Source organism: Panthera onca, chromosome D4 (genome assembly GCF_046562875.1).
Source record: "Panthera onca isolate mPanOnc1 chromosome D4, mPanOnc1 haplotype 2, whole genome shotgun sequence".
Lineage (NCBI taxonomy): Eukaryota > Metazoa > Chordata > Mammalia > Carnivora > Felidae > Panthera > Panthera onca.
The window spans coordinates 1,937,610-1,960,014 of NC_138351.1; the positions used below are offsets into that span (position 1 = coordinate 1,937,610).

General features: G+C 59.0%; 1 protein-coding gene across 9 annotated transcripts in view; it reads left to right on the forward strand.

The window, feature by feature from the left end:
* WNK2 (WNK lysine deficient protein kinase 2) overlaps positions 1-22,405 on the forward strand; it is a 130,729-nt gene that overhangs the window by 18,980 nt on the left and 89,344 nt on the right. For all 9 annotated transcript variants that reach the window (XM_078436108.2, XM_078436110.2, XM_078436111.2 and 6 more), the window contains exons 3-5: positions 18,188-18,360; positions 18,531-18,751; positions 22,208-22,365. In XM_078436108.2, coding sequence (XP_078292234.2) covers positions 18,188-18,360; positions 18,531-18,751; positions 22,208-22,365 — 552 coding nt within the window. The remainder of the gene's footprint in view (positions 1-18,187; positions 18,361-18,530; positions 18,752-22,207; positions 22,366-22,405) is intronic.

Sequence of the window (22,405 nt, forward strand, 5' to 3'; positions counted from 1 at the left end):
CTGTTCCCAGAGGGAGCGAGATGGTGACACTGGAACGTTCTGGCCCTGCAGGCTGCTTCCTGGAGCGGCTCACAGATGCCGTTTTTTGAGGCAGGCCCTTTGTGTCTGTGAGCAGAGCAGGGCCCTGTGCGGCCTGGCAAGGTGGAGCTGAGACAGCGCCGCTGCCAACTTTCCACCTGGAACCGGCCGGGCCTCTTCCAGGGCCGTGAGCCCGGCCAGAGGTCACAGTGGGGTCTTGCCCTTCAGATGCAGCCGGGGACAGACTCCTGGCCACAGGCCCCGGGGAGAGGTCCCGAGGGGTCTGGGGCACGGGGGCTTGGCATGGGCGCCTGGCCGCCCAACAGAGGGGTCACTGCCCGGCCGGCACGGTCGGGCCCTGGTGGGCTTGGCTGGACTGCCGCCGATGTGTCGCACGCCTGCCCCCCGGGCCTGGTGTTGCAGTGGCTCCCTGCTTGATGGCTGCTGGGTGTGTGGCACAGTGTCGTTGAAGGTGATGGCCCTTGCTGGCCTAGGGGTGCGGCTGGGAAGAGGCCAGCCTGCCCTGTGGGTGCTTCCGTGGGAACGATGGGCCCTTTCAGGCTGCCCTGCGTCTGGGAGCAGAGGACTGGGGTCGCAATGGCTTGCTCCTTGGGCGGGGCAGGAACTGCCAGGGGCCCCACACTCCTGGGTGTTCCCGGCAGGTGTGCCACAGCTGATGGCCTTTTGGCAAAGGGTTTCTTCGAGGTTGCCTCTTTGGGGGAAGGAACACAGTGGGGGTGGGGCTGGGATAGGTGCAGTTGGGTGGAGGTTGAGTTACGAGGGTTTCCAGAGACCTTCGTCTGCGAGTGTAATTATTAATGGTTGTGATAACAGCTGCGGCAATTTCCCGAACGCTCACAGGCCCCGTGCTGCCATGCTTGGTCTCATTGAGGCCTGGCTGCAGCCGGAGGGGCTGACTTGTCCTTGGGGGCACAGGGACTCCCAGGCCCATGAAGCCTGAAGGCTGTAAGGTCGGAGACGGCCTCCACCATTGGTCACTCAGAACCCCCACAGTGACGCCTCTGCTGGGGGAGGGTGGGCTGGAGCCCCTGCCGCCTGGGGCTGGGAGGACCCTTCCTGGGGGCCGTGTGGAGGGGGGCCGGGAGTCTGACCTGGGGGAGGCACTGTCCAGAGCCTGGAGCGTGCTTTGCCGGCGGAGCCTCCCGAGCTGAAGTCACAGCAGTGACACCAGCCTGGCGGGCAGGTCCTGGGTCCTTACAAGAGCAGGATGTGGTGACCTCTGGGAGGTGGACAAAGGGACGGATTCTCCAAGGGGCCCCAGAAGGAAGCGGCCCTGTGTAGATCACCTTGACTTGGCCGTGAGGCTTCTTTCTTGCTTCTGGCTCTCAGACTTGAGAGTGAGTGTGTGTTGTTTGCTGAGGCAGCCACAGGAAGCCATCCTGCCCCCCAGGGGACAGCGTGCAGCTGAGGCCCTGGAGAGGCCACCCGGCTGGCCAGGCCGGGTGCTGGGCTCCTCAGGGGCAGGTGTGTGGTGTGGGTGCTGGAGGGGAGGGGCTCTGTTCACTGGGACACGTGGGCATCTTAAGCGCCTGGCCTGGTCAGTGGGGACGAGGGGACGTTGGAGGGTGATGTGGAAAGGGTTCGGGACAGGGCCTGATGGCTGCGAGTGAGGTGCCCGCAGCCCTCCTGGGAACGGTAGCCTCCTGTGGCGAAGAACGGCCTGAGGCCCAGGTCGGGCAGCTTCTGAAGGGCAGGGAGGCCTCTGGAGGGAGCCTGGAGCAGGGCCCATGGGGGCAGAACCTCTGGGCGGGCGTGGCTGGCCCCAGCACGTGGGCCCCTGGGCTGCAGGAGGACAGGCTCCTAGGCTCACAGCTCCCATCCCGGGCCTGGCTCTCGGAGGGGTGGCGCACATAACCCCGTCCGCCCACCACAGATCTACACGTGTCCGGGGGGCCCGAGGGGCCGGTAGCCCTCACGTGCCAGGTGGGGTCCCCCAGGGCCCGGGGCCCCCACAGCAGGAGGCAGGGAGTGTGGGAGAGGACCCTTCCTCAGGCCCCTGCTGGTGGTACAGTTTTAGGTGAGGGAGTCAGCTGCGAAAGGGGGGTCAGGCTGTGTCGCGCTTCCCTCAGACCCGCGCTCACGATTGCGGACGGTCCTCCGTACCGCCTGCCTTTCTGGTGCAGTTACTGTTCACACAGCCTCCCCGAAGTCTGTATTGCAGACCTGGGTCACAAGGGATGGGCATGAGGGCCAGGGCTGCCCTGTGCTCTGCTGGTCCCTTCCCTTCTCACCACTGACCAGCCTGCCTCCTGTCCTGCCTCTGTCCCTCCCCCACCTCTGTCCCCTCCCCCACCTCTGTCCCCTCCCCCATCTCTGTCCCCTTCCTCATCTCTGTCCCTCCCCACCTCTGTCTCCTCCCCCCACCCTCTGTCCCCTCCCTCATCTCTGTCCCCCCACTTCTGTCCCCTCCCCACCTCTGTCCCATCCCTTATCTGTGTCCCCCCCACCTCTGTCCCCTCCCCCACCTCTGTCCCCTCCCCCATCTCTGTCCCCTTCCTCATCTCTGTCCCTCCCCACCTCTGTCTCCTCCCCCCACCTCTGTCCCCTCCTTCATCTCTGTCCCCCCACCTCTGTCCCCTCCCCACCTCTGTCCCCCCCCACCTCTGTCCCCCCATGTCTGTCCCTCCCCCACCTCTGTCCCCTCCCCCATCTATGTCCCCTCCCTCATCTCTATCTCTTCCGCACCTCTGTCCCATCCCTTATCTCTGTCCCCCCACCTCTGTCCCCTCCCTCATCTCTCCCTCCCCCACCTCTGTCCCCTCCCCCACCTCTGTCCCATCTTTTACCTCTGTCCCCCCACCTCTGTCCCCTCCCCCACCTCTGTCCCCTCCCTCATCTCTGTCCCCCCCACCTCTGTCCCCTCCCTCATCTCTGTCCCTCCCCCACCTCTGTCCCCTCCCCACCTCTGTCCCATCCCTTATCTCTGTCCCCCTACCTCTGTCCCCTCCCTCATCTCTGTCCCTCCCCCACCTCTGTCCCCTCCCGCACCTCTGTCCCATCCCTTATCTCTGTCCCCCCACCTCTGTCCCCTCCCTCATCTCTGTCCCTCCCCCATCTCTGTCCCTCCCCCACCTCTGTCTCCTTCCCCCACCTCTGTCCCCTCCCCCATCTCTCTCCCCTCCCTCATCTCTGTCCCTCCCCCACCTCTGTCCCCTCCCGCACCTCTGTCCCATCCCTTATCTCTGTCCCCCCACCTCTGTCCCCTCCCTCATCTCTGTCCCTCCCCCACCTCTGTCCCCTCCCCCACCTCTGTCCCCTCCCTCATCTCTTTCCCCTCCCCCATCTCTGCCCCCTCCTCCCTCTCCGTCTCCCTCCCCACCTCTGTCCCCCTTTCCCATTCTTGTCCCTTTTCCCTCATCTCTGTCCCCACCCCCCTGCCGGCTGGAGCCCTGTATCCATAGCAACAGTTGCTGCTGTGGAAGCTGGCGCCTGCTCCCTCATCCCTAGGGGAGGTATTTTTGGCACTGCGGAGAGATTTTATTTTATCTTTGGTGTTGACTTTTACTCTTTAAGTGAGTTCCGCTCAGGCAGAGCTGGGGCTGTGTTCAGGGAGGCCTTAGGGCTCCCCGTGGTTGCGTGGACACTGGCCCTTCCTTCCCCTGTAGACAGGGTCAGAGATGCCAGCTCCCGTGAGCAGCCTCCGAGGCAGCAAGCACGTCCCGAGGTCCACAGGGTGTTCGGGGCTCTGGGCAGTGACTCTGGATGCTGGGAGAGACCGGTGGTCACGGTAGTGGCTCGACAGAAGCCCCTCAGCCTCAGGGCTTAGCCAGTGGCCGGAAGGAGAGTTTCCCGGGAGCTCTGGGGGAAGTTGCTTTTTGGTGCCAACCGCGGCCCAGACCCTATGGGGAGCCTCGCGTGGTGAGATCCCACACTCTGCCCAGGATGAGGTCACCAAGGACACCAGGTGGTCGTGCGTGTCTCTGCTGGGGGTCTCCTTCTGAGACACCTTCGTTCCCCTCGAGGCCTCCGTGGATGGCATGGCGTCCGAGGTCAGCTTCTTCCTTACCACGTGGGCCTCTTGCTCCTGTAGGGTCCGAGCTGCCCCACTGGCTGGTCCTGGTGGCTGTGAGCACAGGTGACCTCGGCGTGTGGCACTCCTTGGTGACAGCACCGTGACGGGGACCCCCGGGCTCTGCCTGGCCCCTGCACGCTTGGGTGCTGGGTGGGGTTGTTCGTGGGCCAGTGCTGGGGTCTGTGTGGGCCCGGCCCACCCTCAAGGAGTGCTGAGGGTGACGCGTGATGCACCTGCTGCCCGCAGGGAGGAGAGCCTCTGGGGAACAAGCCCAGTGGGGCGTGCGGCCCCTGGCCCCTCGGGGGCTCATCCACTGGCTCCTGGGCTTCCTGGGGGAATGTGTAATGGAGGCGGCTAGGTGTGCAGCACCATAGGGTCGCCAGAGCATCTCCCTGACCCTCCACCTCGTCTTCTGCCTGGTGGGGGTGACAGCAGCTTGCGGGGGCCGGGGCGTGGGGCCACCCAGGATGCCTGTGCCTTGCCAGGCTGGGGCGTTCACATCAGAGGCAAGGCCAGCCGTGCCGGAAGTGCACTGAGGCCCAGCAGAGGTATTTCTGCCTTGTCATCATGGAAATCCCAAAGAGGCCAGGAAGTGGAACGACCATCCAGCCTCCTCTCTCTCATTATTACTGGGCACATCTTGGACATGAATCGACTCCCCAAACTCTCAATCTTGGGTGAACTCCCATGTGCAGACATTGAAGGTAGGGGGGACCTTGACCGCCACCCTCCAGGGAGGACCCTGTGTCCTGCCACTCAGCACACGGTGGGCGCTACAGGTGCACCCGGTGCCCAGCCGGCGATATAGGTGCACCCAGCGGGCACTATACGGGCACTCAGCACGTGGGAGGTGCTGTATGCACTCTCTGCCCGCTTGCCCCTCTGCCTCCTTGAGCCAGAGAGCCAACAAAGAGAGGCATTCGGGGTTTGTGGCTTTTACAAAATTGGGAATTCTGTCTCCGGGGAGGCAAACTCTGCAGCCATTTAGGGGACAGACGCGGAAGGGGGCACTTGAGGAAATAAGCGCACGGTCACCTCCCCTGGGGGACGGAAGCCCAGCACAGGGGCGTGGCCGGAGGGCTGCTCTGCTTACAGCTTCGTGAAGTTCAGGTTGCAGAGAATCGGGGACACAGGAAGAAGGAAGCAAGGCCCCAGGCTCACCTCCTGAAGGTGACCATTCTCCTTCATCGTCTGGTCCTCACCGTGGGAGTTTTATTAAACCCCAGCCTGGTGCTTTTCACCTGTGGCCCCACCTGACTCCCCGCTGTCCTCCGCGTCTGTACTATTTCTTGACAACCGTAAATAGCTGTGCGGTGAAGAAATGCCACACATGCCCAGCCTGGGTTTTGGTGGCCATCCCTGCAGGGCCAAGGGCGAGGGTCCCCGCTGAGCACCACAGCCTTCTGGGCACGCGCACCTCTGTGTAACGGTGTCTTTGCTTCTTCCTGAGAAACATCTTGAAGACACTAGAGGAAATGGGTTTCTCTGGAGGAAGAGCGCCCGTTCCCATCACTGGGTCGCTTGCTCTGCGTGTCCTGAGTGTACATGTCCACACGTATGCAGTCGGGGGCTGGGAGGTGGGGGATCTGTAGGGATTGGGGGTGTTTCTAGGCTGTGCCTGGCAGAGGGAACGAAATCTGTGTCTGGCTGCGTAGCCGTGGGCAGGTGCTGCCGTTCTTGTCCAGTGAGGCTGGTGCGGGTGCTGAGTTTGCTACGGCCTCCGGTGTCCAGTTCAGGATGCCTCCCCCAGACTCCTTCTTGGATCAGGGACGCCCCCCACGTCCGGTTTACAGAGTCGCAGGGATGACTGTGGCCCCAGAACGGGTGGCCTTGAGGGTGGCATAGCCTTGTGAGGAAGTTGATGATCTGTTTGTACAGATCACATGCAGTCTGAGCCCCGGCCCTGACCTGGGGAGTCATGAGTGCCCGTGGCATAGGAGGGAAGAGCCCATCCGTGTCCAGATGGGCAGAGGACGCTTGAGGATGCTGATGAGCGAGGCTGGCACTTTTCTCAGTGCTCTGTGCCCTGGTAGGGAGGGGGTTGTGAGGGTGGCAGAGATGGGGCAGTAGGGCCCTGACCCATGAGTCTGGGGTGGATAGGCCCCCGTGGGGCGTGGCTCACTGCCCTGTGCAGTGTCCGTCTCAGGGAGTGGTCCCCACCTCTCCCTGCTGAGCACCACCCCTACTAGGCTGCCGTGCTCCTGCCCGTGGGCTTGGGGAGGACCATGGGGTGTGTGAGAGGCTCTGGAGTGAGTGAGGCTGGATGAGCGGGGGCAGGCCAGGGACCACGTGTTCCTAGGGTCTGTGCTGGTGACTAGGGGTGCCGGCCACAGTGGTGCACTTGCCATGGTCAGTTGGTGAGGGGTGTGCCCGAGACCTGCTGTCTGCAGAGTGGCGCTGTGGGGGGGTGAGCTGGAGGACGAGCTTCGGGAACTCACCCCACTGTGTGTGTGCGCAAGTCCTGAGTCCCTGCAAGCCTACCCGTCTGGAGCACGTGCACTCCACTCTGAGATATGATGGCTCTCTGCAGCTGTACCAGCCACATTCCCAGGCTCCCACAGCCTGGCTCTCAGGTCCACATCTCTGGGCATCCTAGCAGGGAATGGGTGGAGGCAGGCAGGCCCTGCACTTGGGCAGGCCCCCCGCTCCGTCTCTGGGATGCTGAGGGGGGCCAGACCCTGCACCTGGGTGGGAAAGGGCCCCCTGTCTCTGGGATGCTGAGTGGGGCCAGACCCTCAACCTGAGGAAGGCACCCCCTGTCTCTGGGATGCTGAGCGGGGCCAGATCCTGCACCTGGATGGGGAAGGGCCCTCTGTCTCTGGGATGCTGAGTGGGGCCAGACCTTGCACCTGGGTGGGCAAGGGCCCCCTGTCTCTGGGATGCTGAGTGGGGCCAGACCCTGCACCTGGGGAAGGGCCCCCCTGTGTCTGGGATGCTGAGTGGGGCCAGACCCTGCCCCTGGGGAAGGGCCCCCCTGTGTCTGGGATGCTGAGTGGGGCCAGACCCTGCACCTGGAGAAGGGCCCCTGTCTCTGGGATGCTGAGCAGAGGTGGGGGGTGGGGTGGGGTGTTGGGGGTGAGGGGCAAGCCCTGAAGGCATCTGTTTGTTTACTAACTTAACTTATTCATTTGTTCTGTCTCTGTAGGGAGCTACTGAACTGAGGGATTTCATTCCCTCTTCCTGGACCACTTTGGGTTTTGGCAAAGCCAGCACAGGTAGTTGAGATGAGGAGGTTGGCCTTAGGTGGTTGTTAGCTGATCCGGTCGCTGTGCTCAGTGTGGTTTACCTGTCTGATGGGGTGGCAGTGTGAGTCCGCCCTCCGGCAGGGCAATGTCCAGAGAGGCAGTCCTCACCCCATCAGTCTGCCAGACAGAGGCCTTTCACTGAGACCCTCCTAACACTGGCCCCCAGGACTTGGGACACTCAGGCCCCTGCAGTAGCCTGTGGCCAAGGACACACATCTGGAAGCAGTGGGAGCGGTTGGCTGGGGCCACATCCAACCTGCTAGTGCGGAGCCTCTCTGCCTTCTGGACAGCATCTCAGTTTGTGTGCCTCAAGGTTGAGATGTGAGGGCAGAGGTCATGTCCAGGGTCACCTTTGTGGGCCTGGTGCATGGCTATCTGGCAGGTCATGGCTATTGGTAAATGTTGGTCTCAAGTGAGAGATTCATGTAGGTGTGGAACAGGTGGGGGCATCTCACCCGCGAGGGTGTGAGCATCAAGGAGAGACCCCCTGATACCAGCTCTTTCGACTCCCAATTCTCAGGGTGTCAGACCTCGGTTTTACTGGGCTGCAGGGTTGGTCCCACCTGTTGGAGCAAAGACACCATGAGTTGGGGCAGAGAATCCCTGTGGGGTGTCAGGCATGGCTTGTCTGTGTCTCTGTCGTGAGCTGGGGAAGTGACTTTACCGTCATCCACCAGAGGAAGGGAGCCCACTGAGCACTGACTCCACGTTGGATTTGGAATTCCATTCTGATCTTGGGAGGGACACGTGCGTCATCTTCCCGTAGGTTATTGGAGCAACAGGATGGCTGTGCTTCTGTGTGGGCTGTAGGGTGGATGGTCAAGGGGGCAGGATGGAGGATGGCACACAGTAGGGTGATGCTGCAAGCTTGCTTCACCTGTCATTTTCTTTTACTTAACGTCACTGGGAATTTATAATTTTTGGTCATTATTTCATTGCATCCTTGCGTGTCTGTGTGGTGGTACATTTAACAGCTGAGGTGTGGTCTTGGACAAGTCTGCCCTGTAGTTTGGATGCACCGTTCTTAGAGTGGTGGGCAGGTTGGACTTTGCACTTGGGAGTTTGTCATTCATTTTCTTGTAAGTTTTACTTGTTCCACCTGAGATTATGACACGTATCTTTGACTTCTACCACATCCTGGGCATGTAAGGGTCTTAGAACACTAACCTCCAGCTACCCATCCCTACTTGCCTTTTGTGATGTTACTTCTAAGATTTTCTTTGTGTGTTTTATTTTGCTGTAATGTGCACAGTGTTTTTTGGATTTAACTTGCACATGGTTTATAGCACTTCTTGAATCTATGTCTGGATGTCTTGCTTCGGTTTTGGAAAACTTTGGGGTGTTATTTTATGCATATTGCTTTTGTCCCATCTTTATGTCCTCCTCTTCCGGAATCCCATTACACATGGGTTGGACATTTCCACTGTGTTCTGTGAGCTTTGTGTCTTCTTTCCTGTATTTTCCATCTGTTTGTATATCCGTGTTCCAGTCTATATATTTCTTATGATTTTACCTTCCAGTTTACTGGTACCATCTTCAGCTGTGTCTAATTTGCTGTTAACCCCATATATTGAGTTCCCTATTTCATTTCTTAGCTCTAGATTCCATTTGGTTCTTATTTCATGGATTTTAGTTCTGGTGAACCTTGGTTATCTATTTTCTTTTTTACTGAATTTTCATTTTTAATTTTTAAAACCTTTATTATAATTTCGGTATAGTTAACATGCAGTGTTGTATTAGTTTCAGGGGTACAGTATAGTGATTCAGCAATTCCATACATTATTCAGTGCTCATCACAAGTGCCCTCCTTAATCTCCATCACCTATTTAACCCATCTCCCCACTCCCCTCCCCTCCCCTCCCTTCCGGTAACTATCAGTTCTTTATAATTAAGAATCTGTCTCTGGGGTGCCTGGGTGGCTCAGTTGGTTAAGTGTCCAACTTCGGTTCTGGTCATGATCTCACAGTTTATGGGTTCGGGCCCTGTGTTGGGCTCTGTGCTGACAGCTCAGTGCCTGGAGCCTGCTTCGGATTCTGTGTCTCCCTCTCTCTCTGCCCTCCCCCTGCTTGCTCTCTCTCTCTCTCTCTCTCTCTCAAAAATAAATAAACATTACATAAATTTTAAAAGTCTTTCTTGTGGCTCAGTTGGTTAAGCGCCCAATTCTTGATTTTGGCTCAGGTCATGGACTCAATCATGAGTTCAAGCCCTGGGTTGGGCTCTGCAGTGACAACATGGAGACTGCTTGGGATTCTCTCTCTCCCTCTGTCTCTCCTCCCCTCCTCTGTGCTTGAGCGTGCCCCCCCCCCCCCTTCTGTTGTCTATTTTCTTAACTATACTAATCATAGTAATGTTAATGTCTGTCTGATGCTTACAGTATTTGGATCCATTGGGAGTTCGTTGCTACTTTTTTTTCTTTCTTTAAATTTTTTAAAATTAATTTTTTAAATTAATTTTTGACTGGCATGTTTAAAGCTTGTGGAGATATTTGAAGTTGTGGGTGATTTTGTCTTCCGCTAGAGAAGGTTTACTTTTGCCATCAGCAGATGCTTATAATAAGAGCAGGACATGTTAATCCTGTCTGGAATTGAACCTCAGTCTTTGTGAGGGCTGTTCTGTTCTGTTTCATCCATTCTCCCAGCACTTAACTCTCCTGGAGGAAGTAGACTGAAAGCTTGGGTGTTCCCTGTCTGACTGCACAAGCTCTGCCCAGGGGCTCAGCTTCAAGTCCGCTGCATGGAGCTGGTGCTCTAAGGCAGTTACTATCCTGTAAGAACGTAATGTGAGTTTACGCTTGTAATACTTGATTTAATGGCCACGTTGACACTGTAAAAATAACAGGTGGAATTCATCTTAATATTTTTCTTCTTTTTTAATTTTTTTAATGTTTATTTTTGAGAGAGAGAGAGAGAGAGAGAGAGAGAGAGAGAGGGAGACAGCATGAGTGGGGGAGGGGCAGAGAGAGAGGGAGACACAGAATCTAAAGTATGCTCCAGGCTCTGAGCTGTCAGCACAGAGCCTGACATGGGGCTTGAATGCAAACCTTGAGGTCATGACCTGAGCTGAAGTCGGACGCTTAACTGACTGAGCCACCCAGGTGCCCCTTAATATTGTTATTTGAGTCAATACATCCAAAGTATTGTGGTTTTTTTTGATATGTAAAATACGAGACTATTAACGAGGTTCACACAATTATAAATAAATTACTGTGTCTTCGAAACCTGGGATATATTTATTATACTTTGATGACATCTCAATTTGCAATAGCTGCATGATAAGCACTCACAGCCACATGTGACTCAGAGCTGTTTTGTTGGGCTGGATGTGGGGGGCTCCTGTCTCTTCACTGGAGTCAGACCGAGAGCTGGTGGCTCGTGTTTCAGGTGTGTGCACTGAGCACCTACTGTCCCGTCTTGATTTGGCCCCAAGGCTCTTGCTGCCAACTTGGGAGGAGCCGAGGCGTCAGTTCATAGCACTGGGGCAGATGTGAGCTGTGGACCTTCCCTCACCCCCGGCTGCCCTCAGCCCCTGTGCATCACTTGCACTGGGTCTATCTGGTGGTGACCCCCTACCCCACCCCCTGGTCCAGCGGCTGGCCTGGAACGAGACCGTAGATGTTCAGGCCCGGGGCATACCCACTCGGGACACTGTCCTGAGGCCATTGGTGGCCAAAGCCCCTGCAGCGTGGCAACCGCTGGCCCCGAGGCAGGGTGGTATTGACTGTCCTGCCCCACCCATCCCCGCAGACACTGTCCTTGGTTGGGGTGTTCCACCCGGCTGATTGTGACTTCGGTGTGTCCACATCTGTCTTGAGGTGTCCTGTGGGGACGCGGCCTGGGGTGAGACTGTCCATCCTAAAAAGCAGACGTGGGGTGTGGTCTGGTGCGGGGCATGGCTGCTGCTTGGCCGCTGCCTGCTGGGCCTTGGGTCGCCTGTGCCCAGTGTGGACACTCCCCCAGCACGTGGGAGCCCATGGGGGCGTGGCCGCTGGGTTTCCCTTGCCGGCTCGTATGCTGCCCTGTTGCCATTGCATTTCACACTGTGATGACCCTCTTCTCCAGGCCTGGGTCCCAGGGTTAGAGCCGATTCTTGACTGTTGCAGTCTGCTGCCCTGGCCTCTTCCTTTCCATCGTCCCACCGCCCTGGCGGCCCCATACCCTGTTCTCCCTTGCCTGCCTACTTCCCAGAAAGAATGGGTCCTGGGAGATCTCTGTCCTTTGCTGCTATACAGAGGGGACAGGGTGCAGCCAGGCCACGGCTTGGAGTTGAGACCCTGTGGCCGGCCAGGAGGGGCCAGCTGGACAGTGGAGTGCTCACTGCCCCAGACCCCATCAGGGAGGCCTGCTCAGGCCTGTGTCCAGAGGAAGCCCATCTTGGCCACATTTGCCTGCCAGTGCCCAGGACTGTCTGTGGGGCTGGTTCAGGTCTGCCCGGTCCATGTGAGGCCTGAGGTCCTCAGAGAAGTTTTGTTGGGTGGAGGCCTAGGGGTGGGCACCACCTGGGGGTGGGCTCAGGCTTGCCCAGCGCGTTCCTGCCCCTGGGTGTGCTGTGCCCCATGGATGCTGGTGGCGGCACGTGGCCGTGTGCCCACATAGGCCTTGATTGCTCCCCACCCCCGATGGCTTCCCTCTGTGGCCTGTCTGCTCTGTGAGGAGGGTGTTGAAAGGTCCTCCAGCTCCTGACCCAGGGCCTTGTCGGAGGTGGGGCAGAGGCCTTCACCCCCCAGGGTGCCCAGCACTGGGGGCCCATTCCTGAAAGTGACCTGCCAAGCTTTTACCGGGGATGGGGGCTGCCACCTGCACCCACCCTGGGCCTCACCCTCGTGGCCAGTCTTGCCCAGGGTGCAAAGCGACATGAGACCCCAGGGAGGATCCAGGGATGGGGACTATTGTGGACAGGGTGACACAGCCCACCGCGTGTCCATGGAACTTGGCAGAGGCCCTGATGACAGGGACACCCCTCTGCTGGCCGACCTGAGCCCGTGGTGGATGTGATCAATGCCAGTCTGGCCTCAACCTAGTGGCAATTAATGTTTCCTCGCAGGCCATGGCTGGTGACTGGGACAGGGCCCCCCCACGGCTTGTAGGAGGTGTGTTCAGTCACGCTTGTCGTCTGTGTGATCAGTTGGGCACCACCGACTCTTACGGTGGCTCAATCCTGAGGGAGGACGCGTGGCCCTCAGAGTCCATGAGCATAGGACACAAGAACCCAGAATTGCAATGTGTATTATTTTACGGAGGCGACGTGTGGTCCGGAGATCCCGGGACTTTGGTGGAAGGCTGTGGCCCCTCAGGTCTGTGGGAAACGCAAGCCCACGCTGGAGTTCCATTCGCCTGTTTCCAGAACGGCTGAGGAGACCGTCAAATTGCACGGGAACCATTTCAAGCAGTGTTGACCGTCATTGTCCACAAAGTGCTGGCAATGACACACGGCCTGTATGCTACTTCAGCCTCTGGGGACAGTTTGGATGAGCGCTTGTACACGTGAGGGTCCTGCAGGGGTGTGGTGGGGCGGCCACCTGGCTGCCATGGTGCTGCCTGTTGGGGGACGGGTGGGCCGCTGGGAGGCCTTGGACGAGCTAAGGCCCAAAAGGCCCTAGTTTTGAGTGGCTCGGTGGCTCCACTTCCCCCTTAAAAAAAAACGGAATTATTTACAAACGCAGGGAGGGGCCAGCAGCCGGATTCGCAGCCTCCTGGGGTTCTGGATGAGGACACCTGCTGGCCTGCACTGATCGTGCCCACTGACCCTGCCCACTGACTCTGCCCGTGCCGACCCTGCCTGCTGACCCTGCCCACACCGACCCTGCCTGTGCTGATCTTACCTGCCCACCCTGCACCCTGCCCACACCGACCCTGCCCGAGCTGACCCTGCCTGCACCAGCCCTGTCCACTGACCCTGCCCCCCCCACCCTGCCCACACTGACCCTGCCTGCTGACCTTGCCCGTGCTGACCCTGCCCCCCCACCCTGCCCACACTGACCCTGCCCGAGCTGACCCTGTCTGTACCACCCCTGTCCACTGACCCTGCCCATGCCAACCCTGCCTGCTGACCCTGCCCGCACCGACCCTGCCCGAGCTGACCCTGCCTGCACCAGCCCTGTCCACTGACCCTGCCCCCCCCACCCTGCCCACACTGATCCTGCCTGCTGACCTTGCCCGTGCTGACCCTGCCCCCCCACCCTGCCCACACTGACCCTGCCTGAGCTGACCCTGCCTGCACCACCCCTGTCCACTGACCCTGCCCATGCCGCCCCTGCCCACACTGACTCTGCCTGCGCCGACCCTGCCCATGCTGACTGTGCTGCAGGGGGCCCTTCCTGCTGTCTCTGCGCTTCCTCCCTTTGGTGGCAGCCACTGAGAGCCCCTCACATTAGTAATGATGCTTTATTGTAAACACGCATCAGGAGAAGCCTACGCTGGCTCGCAGACTGTCGTTTAAGATGAGTGACGTTGAGGAGGTACTTGGTTTAAGAGAAGGGAGTTTATTTTTAAACCTGCAGTGAACGTGAGAGGGAGCAGGTCACTGTGGGAAGAAGGAGAGCATCGCTGCTGCCGAGGGGGGAGCTGCGGGGTCCAGAGCCGCCAGCCTCCTGGCCTCTCCTCGGGGGCCCCTGCGGCCGCCTGCCCTGTGCTGATGGAAACCGCAGGCAACCCGAGTGGGTGCCTTCTTCTCTTCTCCGCAGGCCACAGGGGTTCTCCCCTGGCACCAGGCTGCCCCGGCCAGCGCCACCCACCCCTCCCATCACCCCGGTGGTGGCACAGTCTGGTAGCATGTTGGAGTGCCCCACCCCAGGCCTGTCCTGCGTGCCCAGAGTCGCAGTGACCATCTGGTGGCCGAGTGAGGCACACAGATGTCTGAGCTCTCCCTGTGTGGAAAGCACCCCAGGGACGTCCTGACCCCACACCACTTCAGCACCGCCGCAGCAGCCGGGGCGGAGCCTGCCTCGTGGCTTCCCATGGGGGCCGGGGACCCTCGTCCTGGCTCAGCTGTCCCTTGGCACCCATCCTGGGCTGATTCCCTGACATGGGACCCTTCTCAACAGAGATCCTTGAGGCTTTCTTTTGTTTTGCTTTTTAGCCGAATGGGGCTGGAGAGATGGCCTGTGCCAGGTTGTCACCCCAGGCCTCTGGCTTTACTGATCCTGGGCACTGTCCTGCTGGCTGCTCATGCCCCCCACCCCCTGCCTCTGTGCCCTGTGTGGATGGATCTTGCCTGGGCTCGGGGTTGCCAGGCGGCTCTGCTCCTTATAAGGCTGGCTGGGCTTTGCCTGGCTGAGCAGAGGGCTGCAGACACCCCCCCCCCCCTCCTCCCGCAGAGCAGGCAGGGACCCCACCCCCCAAGAGAGGACTGTGACCCCAGTCCTCTGGGTCACAGGACTTCCCCTCCTGCCAGGGAGGCTGTTTGGGCAGAGCCGGTGACTCCCAGGTCGTGGGAGAGGCTGGTCGGACCCAGGGCTGTCCTCCTCTGGTCACCTGGCTGCCTGCTCCTGCCCAGGGCTGTCGTTCATGGCCCACTAGGCCCTTTTCCTATAGGGGATGAGACAGCATCGTCCCAGGGTGCTTTTATCCTTTATCTGATGGGCTCCCACTATCTTTGGGGTGTCTGGTGGTAGGAAGCCAGTGTCAGCAACCTGTCCTCTGTGTCTGGGAGGGGTGAGCTGTCCAGCCAGATGCCAGCCCATGCAGGACTGGGGGCCTTCCTCCTGCCCTGCTTCGTGACCTCAAGGCGTCCCAGCACATCAGGATTGCGTCCCAAACAGCGGCAACATGCCCGGTGCCGGGGTGGCTCTCCCTCCATGGAGGCTCTCCCTGCGTGGAGGGGCTGGTGTGATGGGGCTGCCCAGCGATCAGCCCGCAGTGCCCGAGGACCGGGGCCCACTCTGTGGGGCTGCCGGGCAGCGCTCTGAGGATACACTGACTGACCTTTTCAGCTATCAAGCAGTGTGTGTCAAAGTTAAAAATAGCTGGGTGGCTTGGAATATAAAGGAGGCTGCTCCCTCCCACCTCTGGGCCCCGAGAGGCCCCATCCTGGAAGTCTGACCACATTCCAACCCCGTCTTTGACCTCGTACCTTTGGCATAGGCGGCGCCCTCCTCTCCCTCTCAGGGCTGGTTGGTTATGTCGTTTATGACACGAACTTGCTATCTCAAATTGCAGTGAGATCTTTCATTTCTGGTGATTGATGCTGATACATGGCAAACAGGACACACGTGTTAACGATCCTGAGCGTTTCCTCCAGAGTCGGTGACCAGAATGGGTGACACTGGAAGCCTGGCCGGTGGCGGAGGTGGGGAGCGCGCCGTGGGCCCCCATCCTCCTCCCTGATGCGGGCCCCCCTCCCCCACACGGCGTGGGCCCCTGTCCTCCTCCCTCACACGGGCGACCCCCCTCTCCCACGCCGTGCTGGCCCCCATCCTCCTCTCCCATGCGGCACGGCCCCCCTCCCCTACAGGGCTCGGTCAGGTCAGCGGCCCCTCCGGGGCTGCAGGCCAGCTTTGCCATGCCCGCTTCTGCTGGGCAGTGCTGTGTTGGGGGCACTGCACTGTTCCTGCAGTGGCCATTGCACCTAGGTGCCCACAAGGAGCCTGTGGCTGTTGTGTGTGGGCAAGTAGGTCTTTGGGTGCGCGGCTGGCCGTGAGACTCCAGGCCGGGTGGGCACTCGGAGGGCCGTGTCGCAGCTGAAGCTGGCCCCCGGGCCCACGGTCCTCTGTAGGTGGGAGTTGCCCCCTGGCTTCGTGGAAGGGTCTGGACCAGGACCGGTTTCCTGTTTTTCTGGCCCCGCACCCACTGCTCCCTAAAGGTCTCTCCTCTCAGCTCTGGGGGCCGCTGCTCTGCTGTCCCCTCCTTCCTGGGACTGGCTGTCCTCCTGCAGCTCCTATCACACATAGTCAGGGCCTTCAGCTGTTCGTGTCCCTTCATGGTTCCCTTCTCTTGCTCTCATTCGTTTATTGGATGTTTTCACTTTAATTTTTTATATTTGAAAAATTAAGCTATTACTTTCATATAACGAGACTCCGATCGTATGTGCTGGTGCGCGTGGGGCAGTGATGTCACGGTGGCCTGCTGGTGCGCGTGGGGCGCGCCTCGGGCAGTGATGGGCATTTTCCTGGTGACTCAGGATGGCGAGTGCCTTGTCATGTGCTTGTTGTCCACCTCTTCGTGTTTGTTTTATAGAATTGTAAGAGTTCTGTCCGTGTTCTGGATAGAGTCTCGTGTCAGATATATCGTGGAAGAGTTTCTCCGGTCTGTAGCTTGATTTTTATTCTCTTAAGTAAATTTTCATTAAAAAAAATTTTTTTTAACGTTTTATTTCATTTTTGAGAGAGACCGTGCACACAAGAGGGTGTGGGGAGGGGCAGAGAGAGGGAGACACAGAATCCGAAGCAGCTCCAGGTTCCAAGCTGTCAGCACAGAGCCTGATGCGGGGCTCGAACTCACGAATCACAAGATCGTGACCTGAGCCGAAGTCGGCCGCTCAACTGACTGAGCCACCCAGGCATCCTGTAAATTTTCGTTTTTGATGAATGGAGCATGTTTGCGTGTTCTTGTCTGGATTAAATGCTGAATTTTTTGTACTCAGTGTTTTCATCCGATCACAGAGTATCTTCTTTTTGAAATATGGAGCCTTAATTTGCAGAAGCTTGATTGTTCCTTTTTAAGGATCTTGATTCTTCCTTTTTAAGCGGAATGGTGCTCTTATTTGTGTGTGTCAGCCGCTTAGACCTGGTGAGCACAGGAACTAGATTTCTTGAAGTCGCCTCTGCCCCTGAATTATTTGTTCTTCTGGGGTCAGCTGTGTGGACGGCCCTCCCAGTACTGCCCTGTGCTGGTGTCGTGCCGCGGGTCCCACGTGTGCACAAACAGGCCGAAGAGGGTTTGTCGGGGGCAGGGCTGGTGGGAGGGAATCCCTTGGGGTGGAATTTCTTCACCAGCTGATGGCCTTGTCCTGATCCCGGGCCCCTTTCCTCTCAGGGTTGGAGGGAGTCTGCTTGATGTCTTCTGGGGTCTTTCAGGAAGACGAAGAGTCTTGGCCTGTGTGTTTCTTTTCAGTTCCAACTCCCCCTGTCAATCTGCATTCACACACTTCTCAAAACTCACTGTTCCGCGTCCAATTGTAGAGGCCTCTGTGTCCTTGTGGGAGTCATGGTGGGAGGGCACAGGTGTGGGGAGATGGCCACGCTGGGGCCCGCAGAGGTGAGGCTCCGCGTAGGACGAGGCTGGAAATGACATCAGCTTTGTGCTGAGAGCCCACCGGAGTGGTTCTGGAAGGGCCGGGCGGCGACAGATGGGGGCAGGGGGTGCAGGGAGGGCGCTGGAGGGAGTTCAGATGTGGCGAAGGGCGTGTGGGCAGCACCGCACAGGGACCCCTAGGACTGGGAGGGCGGTGTGGCCGTGTCCCATGAAAAACTTCAGGTCGTGTCTGCCGTGCCCTCCAGCTCTGTGGGGCCTGGCGCAACTCTGGTCTCTTGTGAGTCTCCTGGTTTCCCAGTTTTCCTCTGCTCCCTGGTCGAGCACCTTGAAGGTGCGTGTGAATTGGAAGCGGGCTGAGGTCTGTTCTGTGGCAGAATCGGGTACCGAGGGAACGAGGCCTCAGAGGTGTTTTTTGGGAGAAAGTGTGTATGTTCTGTGGTGTGGATTTTCCGCGTGTCTCTGGCTCCCAGAGATCCTTCTGCTGGGGTCTCAGTGCAGGCAGTGCCTCATCCAGGGCCACGAGGCTGCGGGGTCAGGTGTCACGGATGTGGGAGGACCCAACAGAGGGACTGGGCCGAGCCCTCTGTGGCCCTGGGCCCCTCCCTCTGGTGCACCCTGGGCACAGGGAGCCGTGAGGGTGCAGGCAGGTGCCGGCCGGGCCCCCTGGCTGGGCCGAAGGCCCTTCAGCCTGTGTGTTTCTCTAGGACCGGAAGCTCACCAAGCTGGAGAGGCAGCGGTTCAAAGAGGAGGCCGAGATGCTCAAGGGCCTGCAGCACCCCAACATCGTGCGCTTCTATGACTTCTGGGAGTCCAGTGCCAGGGGGAAGAGGTGCATCGTGCTGGTGACCGAGCTGATGACCTCGGGGACGCTGAAGACGTGAGCACGCCCCCACCTGCTGGCTGCATCTCAGGGTGGGCCCGGTCCGGGCGCAGGGGCCGCGGTGGCTCCTGTGTCCCGGGGCCTCTCTCAGCAGCGTCCCCGTCTGGGTGGTGGATACGTGGCCCCCTCCCGCGGGAGCCGCAGGTGAGCCGCGCCCCCGCCCGCAGGTACCTGAAGCGGTTCAAGGTGATGAAGCCCAAGGTCCTGCGCAGCTGGTGCCGGCAGATCCTGAAGGGGCTGCTGTTCCTGCACACCAGGACGCCCCCCATCATCCACCGGGACCTCAAGTGTGACAACATCTTCATCACTGGGCCCACCGGCTCTGTGAAGATCGGCGACTTGGGCCTGGCCACTCTCAAGAGGGCGTCCTTTGCCAAGAGCGTGATCGGTAAGCCCACGTCCTGGGGCCCGGCCGTGGCCTGGACTGCGTGTGGGGGCGTCCCTGGCTGTGTGGGTCGGGTGGAGAGGCCAGCTGGCGCCCGAGGGGCCGTGGATACGCAGCGGCAGGGAGGCCTCGATGACAGAGGGACCTGGGGCTTTGTGGCTGGTCAGGCTGGGGCAGGTGGGGGGGTGGTGGGTCACGCCAGGCCATGAGGCTCACGAGAGGGAGTCTGGGGCAAGCGTGTGGGGGCACTGAGGCTGAGGGATTTGGTGTGGGTGCTGGTTTGCTAGCCTTTCTTTCCGTAGGTGGGGACACAGGACAGACAAGAGGGTGACCTCAGGGCTTTGCAACCTCATGGTTTTGACGCACACTTGGGGACAGAACTTGGCCTGTCTGTGGCAAATGAACCCTCCAGGAATCTGGAAACTTCTCTGGCAGGGCGAGTGGGTTTGGAGCGTGACATCTGGAGCAGGGCAACTGCATGGGGTGTCCTGTGGACAGGGGCCGCCAGCAGCTCTGGGGAGCTAAGTGATGGGGTGGGGGGCCGACCTAGGCCTCAGTTTCTCTTTCTGTGAAATGGGTGGGACAGGCGAGGGCCTGGCCGGGGGGTCCAGGGCTGCAGGGAGCGTGCCTCTGAGCGGCTGGTGGTTTCCGGGCAGGTTTTATAGATTTGGCCTTGGGGGTGGGGTGCCTGGTGAAGCCCCCTGGGCTTTCTCTGGCTGGCGGCTCTGTCCCTCTCAGAGGCGGGCTGTCAAGGTACTGGGTGGTGTGAGGGGGGATGTGAAAGCTGGGCGTTTCCAGCAGGCACATTGGGCCCCAAGCCCCGCACAGGGTGCCTGGTTCTGTGGGGTCCCTGGTCATCTCAGCTTTGGCTCAGCTGGGGCCCAGGAAGCTCCAGACTCATGGGGAATGAGGGGTGATTAGCACATGTCCCCGGCCCCGAGCAGCCAGGCCCCTTCCTCGTCAGAGGACACAGCTGTTGGTGCCCAGGGCATCTTCAGGAACACTTGACTGTGGACCCGCTTCTGGTGCAGCTGTCAGAGGGGCTTGTGCAGGCGTTTGGGTTTGCACTTTAGATGCAGCCCACTTTGGATGTCTCTCGGTGGCCTCCAAGGACCTGTCCACTTGCTTGGTGGGGGCCCTGTGGAGCGGGACCTGGGGGCTCTGTGTCAGCCAGTGGGAAGGGGGTGGATGGATTGGGTGAGAAGGTCCCTAGAGCCCAGGTCGTGTCCTTATTGTAAACATTATGGCCACGGCCTCTTGAGGCTGTGTGTACACACAGCTGTGGGTCACGTGTCCCTTGTGGGCTTTGTCTCCGAGAGCCACCCGGATCTGATGCCATTACCACTCTCACGCTGTGTTTATGTTGGCCGGGTCCTGAGCTGGTGCTGCCTGCAGGCATTCATGGCCATGGTGGCCAGGATGCAGGGAATGTGGGGCCGTGGGGGCCAAGGAGGTGCACAGGGCACATGTGTGTGCGTGCGGGGGGGGGGGGGCACACGCATATTATTTTCAACACGCAGGTTTGAATGGCTGCAGTGAGAGGAAAGAGAAGATAGTCTGTGTCTGTGGCCCAAGCACGTGTGCAAGTGGGCAACCCCGACCTGGCTCTGCACTGCCCCCTCCCCTGCACCCACACCTCCCATGCCCACCCTGAAAGGCAAGGTCTGGGGCCTTGGGGGGTTTCTTTCGGAGCTGCGTTCCTGGTTGCGGGGGCCTCAGGAGAGACCGGGCCACCGCGGGGCTCGTGTGGGGCCTCGGGGTGGCTATGCTCCCAGCTTCCTGCCGGAGCCCTGGACTGCCTTCCCTCTTCCCTGGTACACATGCACGGCCAAGTGCAAACGTTTCCTCCAGTCAGTCATGTGCCTCAAAACCCCAAAAAGAAGAAAGTATTCCTAGTAAAAGTTCCCCCTGACTTCTCTGTCCACCCTCTTCCCGTTATTTCTGATCTGGAATCTCTGAGAATTCTTCCCACGTGTTCTTATACACGTAGACCCGCAGATAGTTCCTGCTTTCGCCATTTCTTACCCAAAAGGTTAACTTTTTCGTTGAACATATAACATGTTAATCGAAATTCGCATTAACGAGAAAAAGTTAAACTTTTGGGTAACCTATCTGTCTGTATCCCAGAGATGGCCACGAAGACAATTGATGACCCCATGTGTGCTTTTTTACATAGTAGTTTGTGCTGTTCTGCGGGTGCTTTTTAAAGAAAGTAGAACATTTTCAAAATGTCAAGGTCAAGGCAGTTGAAGAGGTGTGGAAGCCTCATTGAGGTTGATGTTCAGTGCTCCCCTTTGCTTTGTGTTCGGCTGGGTACTCAGTTGGACTTATTTTACAAGACGAGTTTGTGATTTGTAACTTTTTTTAAAAGTTTATTTATTTTGAGAGAGATGGAGCGGGGGAGGGGGAGAAGGCGGGGGGGGGGGGGGGGAGAATCCCAAGCAGGCTCCACACTCTCAGCACCAAGCCCAACGTGGGGCTCAGTCTCACGAACCTCAAGATCATGACCTGAGCCGATTACCAAGAGTCGGACGCTTAACTGACTGAGCCACACAGGTGCCCCAAGGATTTTGTGATTCTTAAATTTTTCTGAAATTGTATTTTAGAGACACAGAGAGCATGAGTGGGGGAGGGGCAGAGGGAGAGGTAGAGAGGATCTCAAGCAGGCTGCACGCTCCGTGCGGAGCCCGACTCAGGGCTCGACTCCCATGACCCTGGGATCATGACCTGAGCTGAAATCAAGAGTCCGATGTTCAACCGACTGAGCCACCAGGTGCCCCAGGATTTTGTGATTTTTAAAGAAGTTTGTTATAGAAAAATAACAAAACCCAGACCAGTGTAACCAAAGGACGTCAGCCAGACCCCACCGCCCTGACGTGTCCTCTTGGTCTTTGCTTGTTGATTCGTGGAGAGAGGAGGTCGTGTGTGCATAGCTGCATAACTGAATATTTTGTTTATTTCACTCAGTGTGTTGAAATGTTCAGGGTAATAAGTGTCATTTTAAAGCCTCCTGTGTTTGGGACGCACGCGCCTTTCCCACCCGAGCCCCCACGGGTGCGTGGCTGACACCGTCAGCGTAGACGCTCCCCGTCTGAGCTTTCTGACACTTTGCCGTGTGGTGTGCCTGTGTTTGCAGTTCAGGTAGCAATGCGGGGACCCCGAGTTTCTGTCGGCCCTGGGTTGTCCGGCTCGCTCCTCGGCGAGTGACCTCTGCAGGGTTTCAGGCACAGACGGGGCCCCGGGAAGTGCTGGGCTCCTAGCTGTGTGGGCTCCACCAGTGCCGTGGGCTCATGTGCCCCGGAACCAGGGGGGTTCTGGGGGAATTGTGGGGAACCATCTGCAGAGCACTCCTGGCTGAATCTCAGGTTCCAGGGCTGGTGGCACAGTGTGCGGATGGGGGGTGTGGGGGGCCTTGGGCCCACTTGCTGCTGACCCCGGTTCTGTTGCTCCTGGACGCAGGCACCCCAGAGTTCATGGCGCCCGAGATGTACGAGGAGCATTACGACGAGTCTGTGGACGTCTATGCCTTCGGCATGTGCATGCTGGAGATGGCCACCTCAGAGTACCCCTACTCCGAGTGCCAGAATGCAGCCCAGATCTACCGGAAGGTCACCTGTGTGAGTCCGCGGGCCATCGTGATGGGCCTGCTTTGTGAGA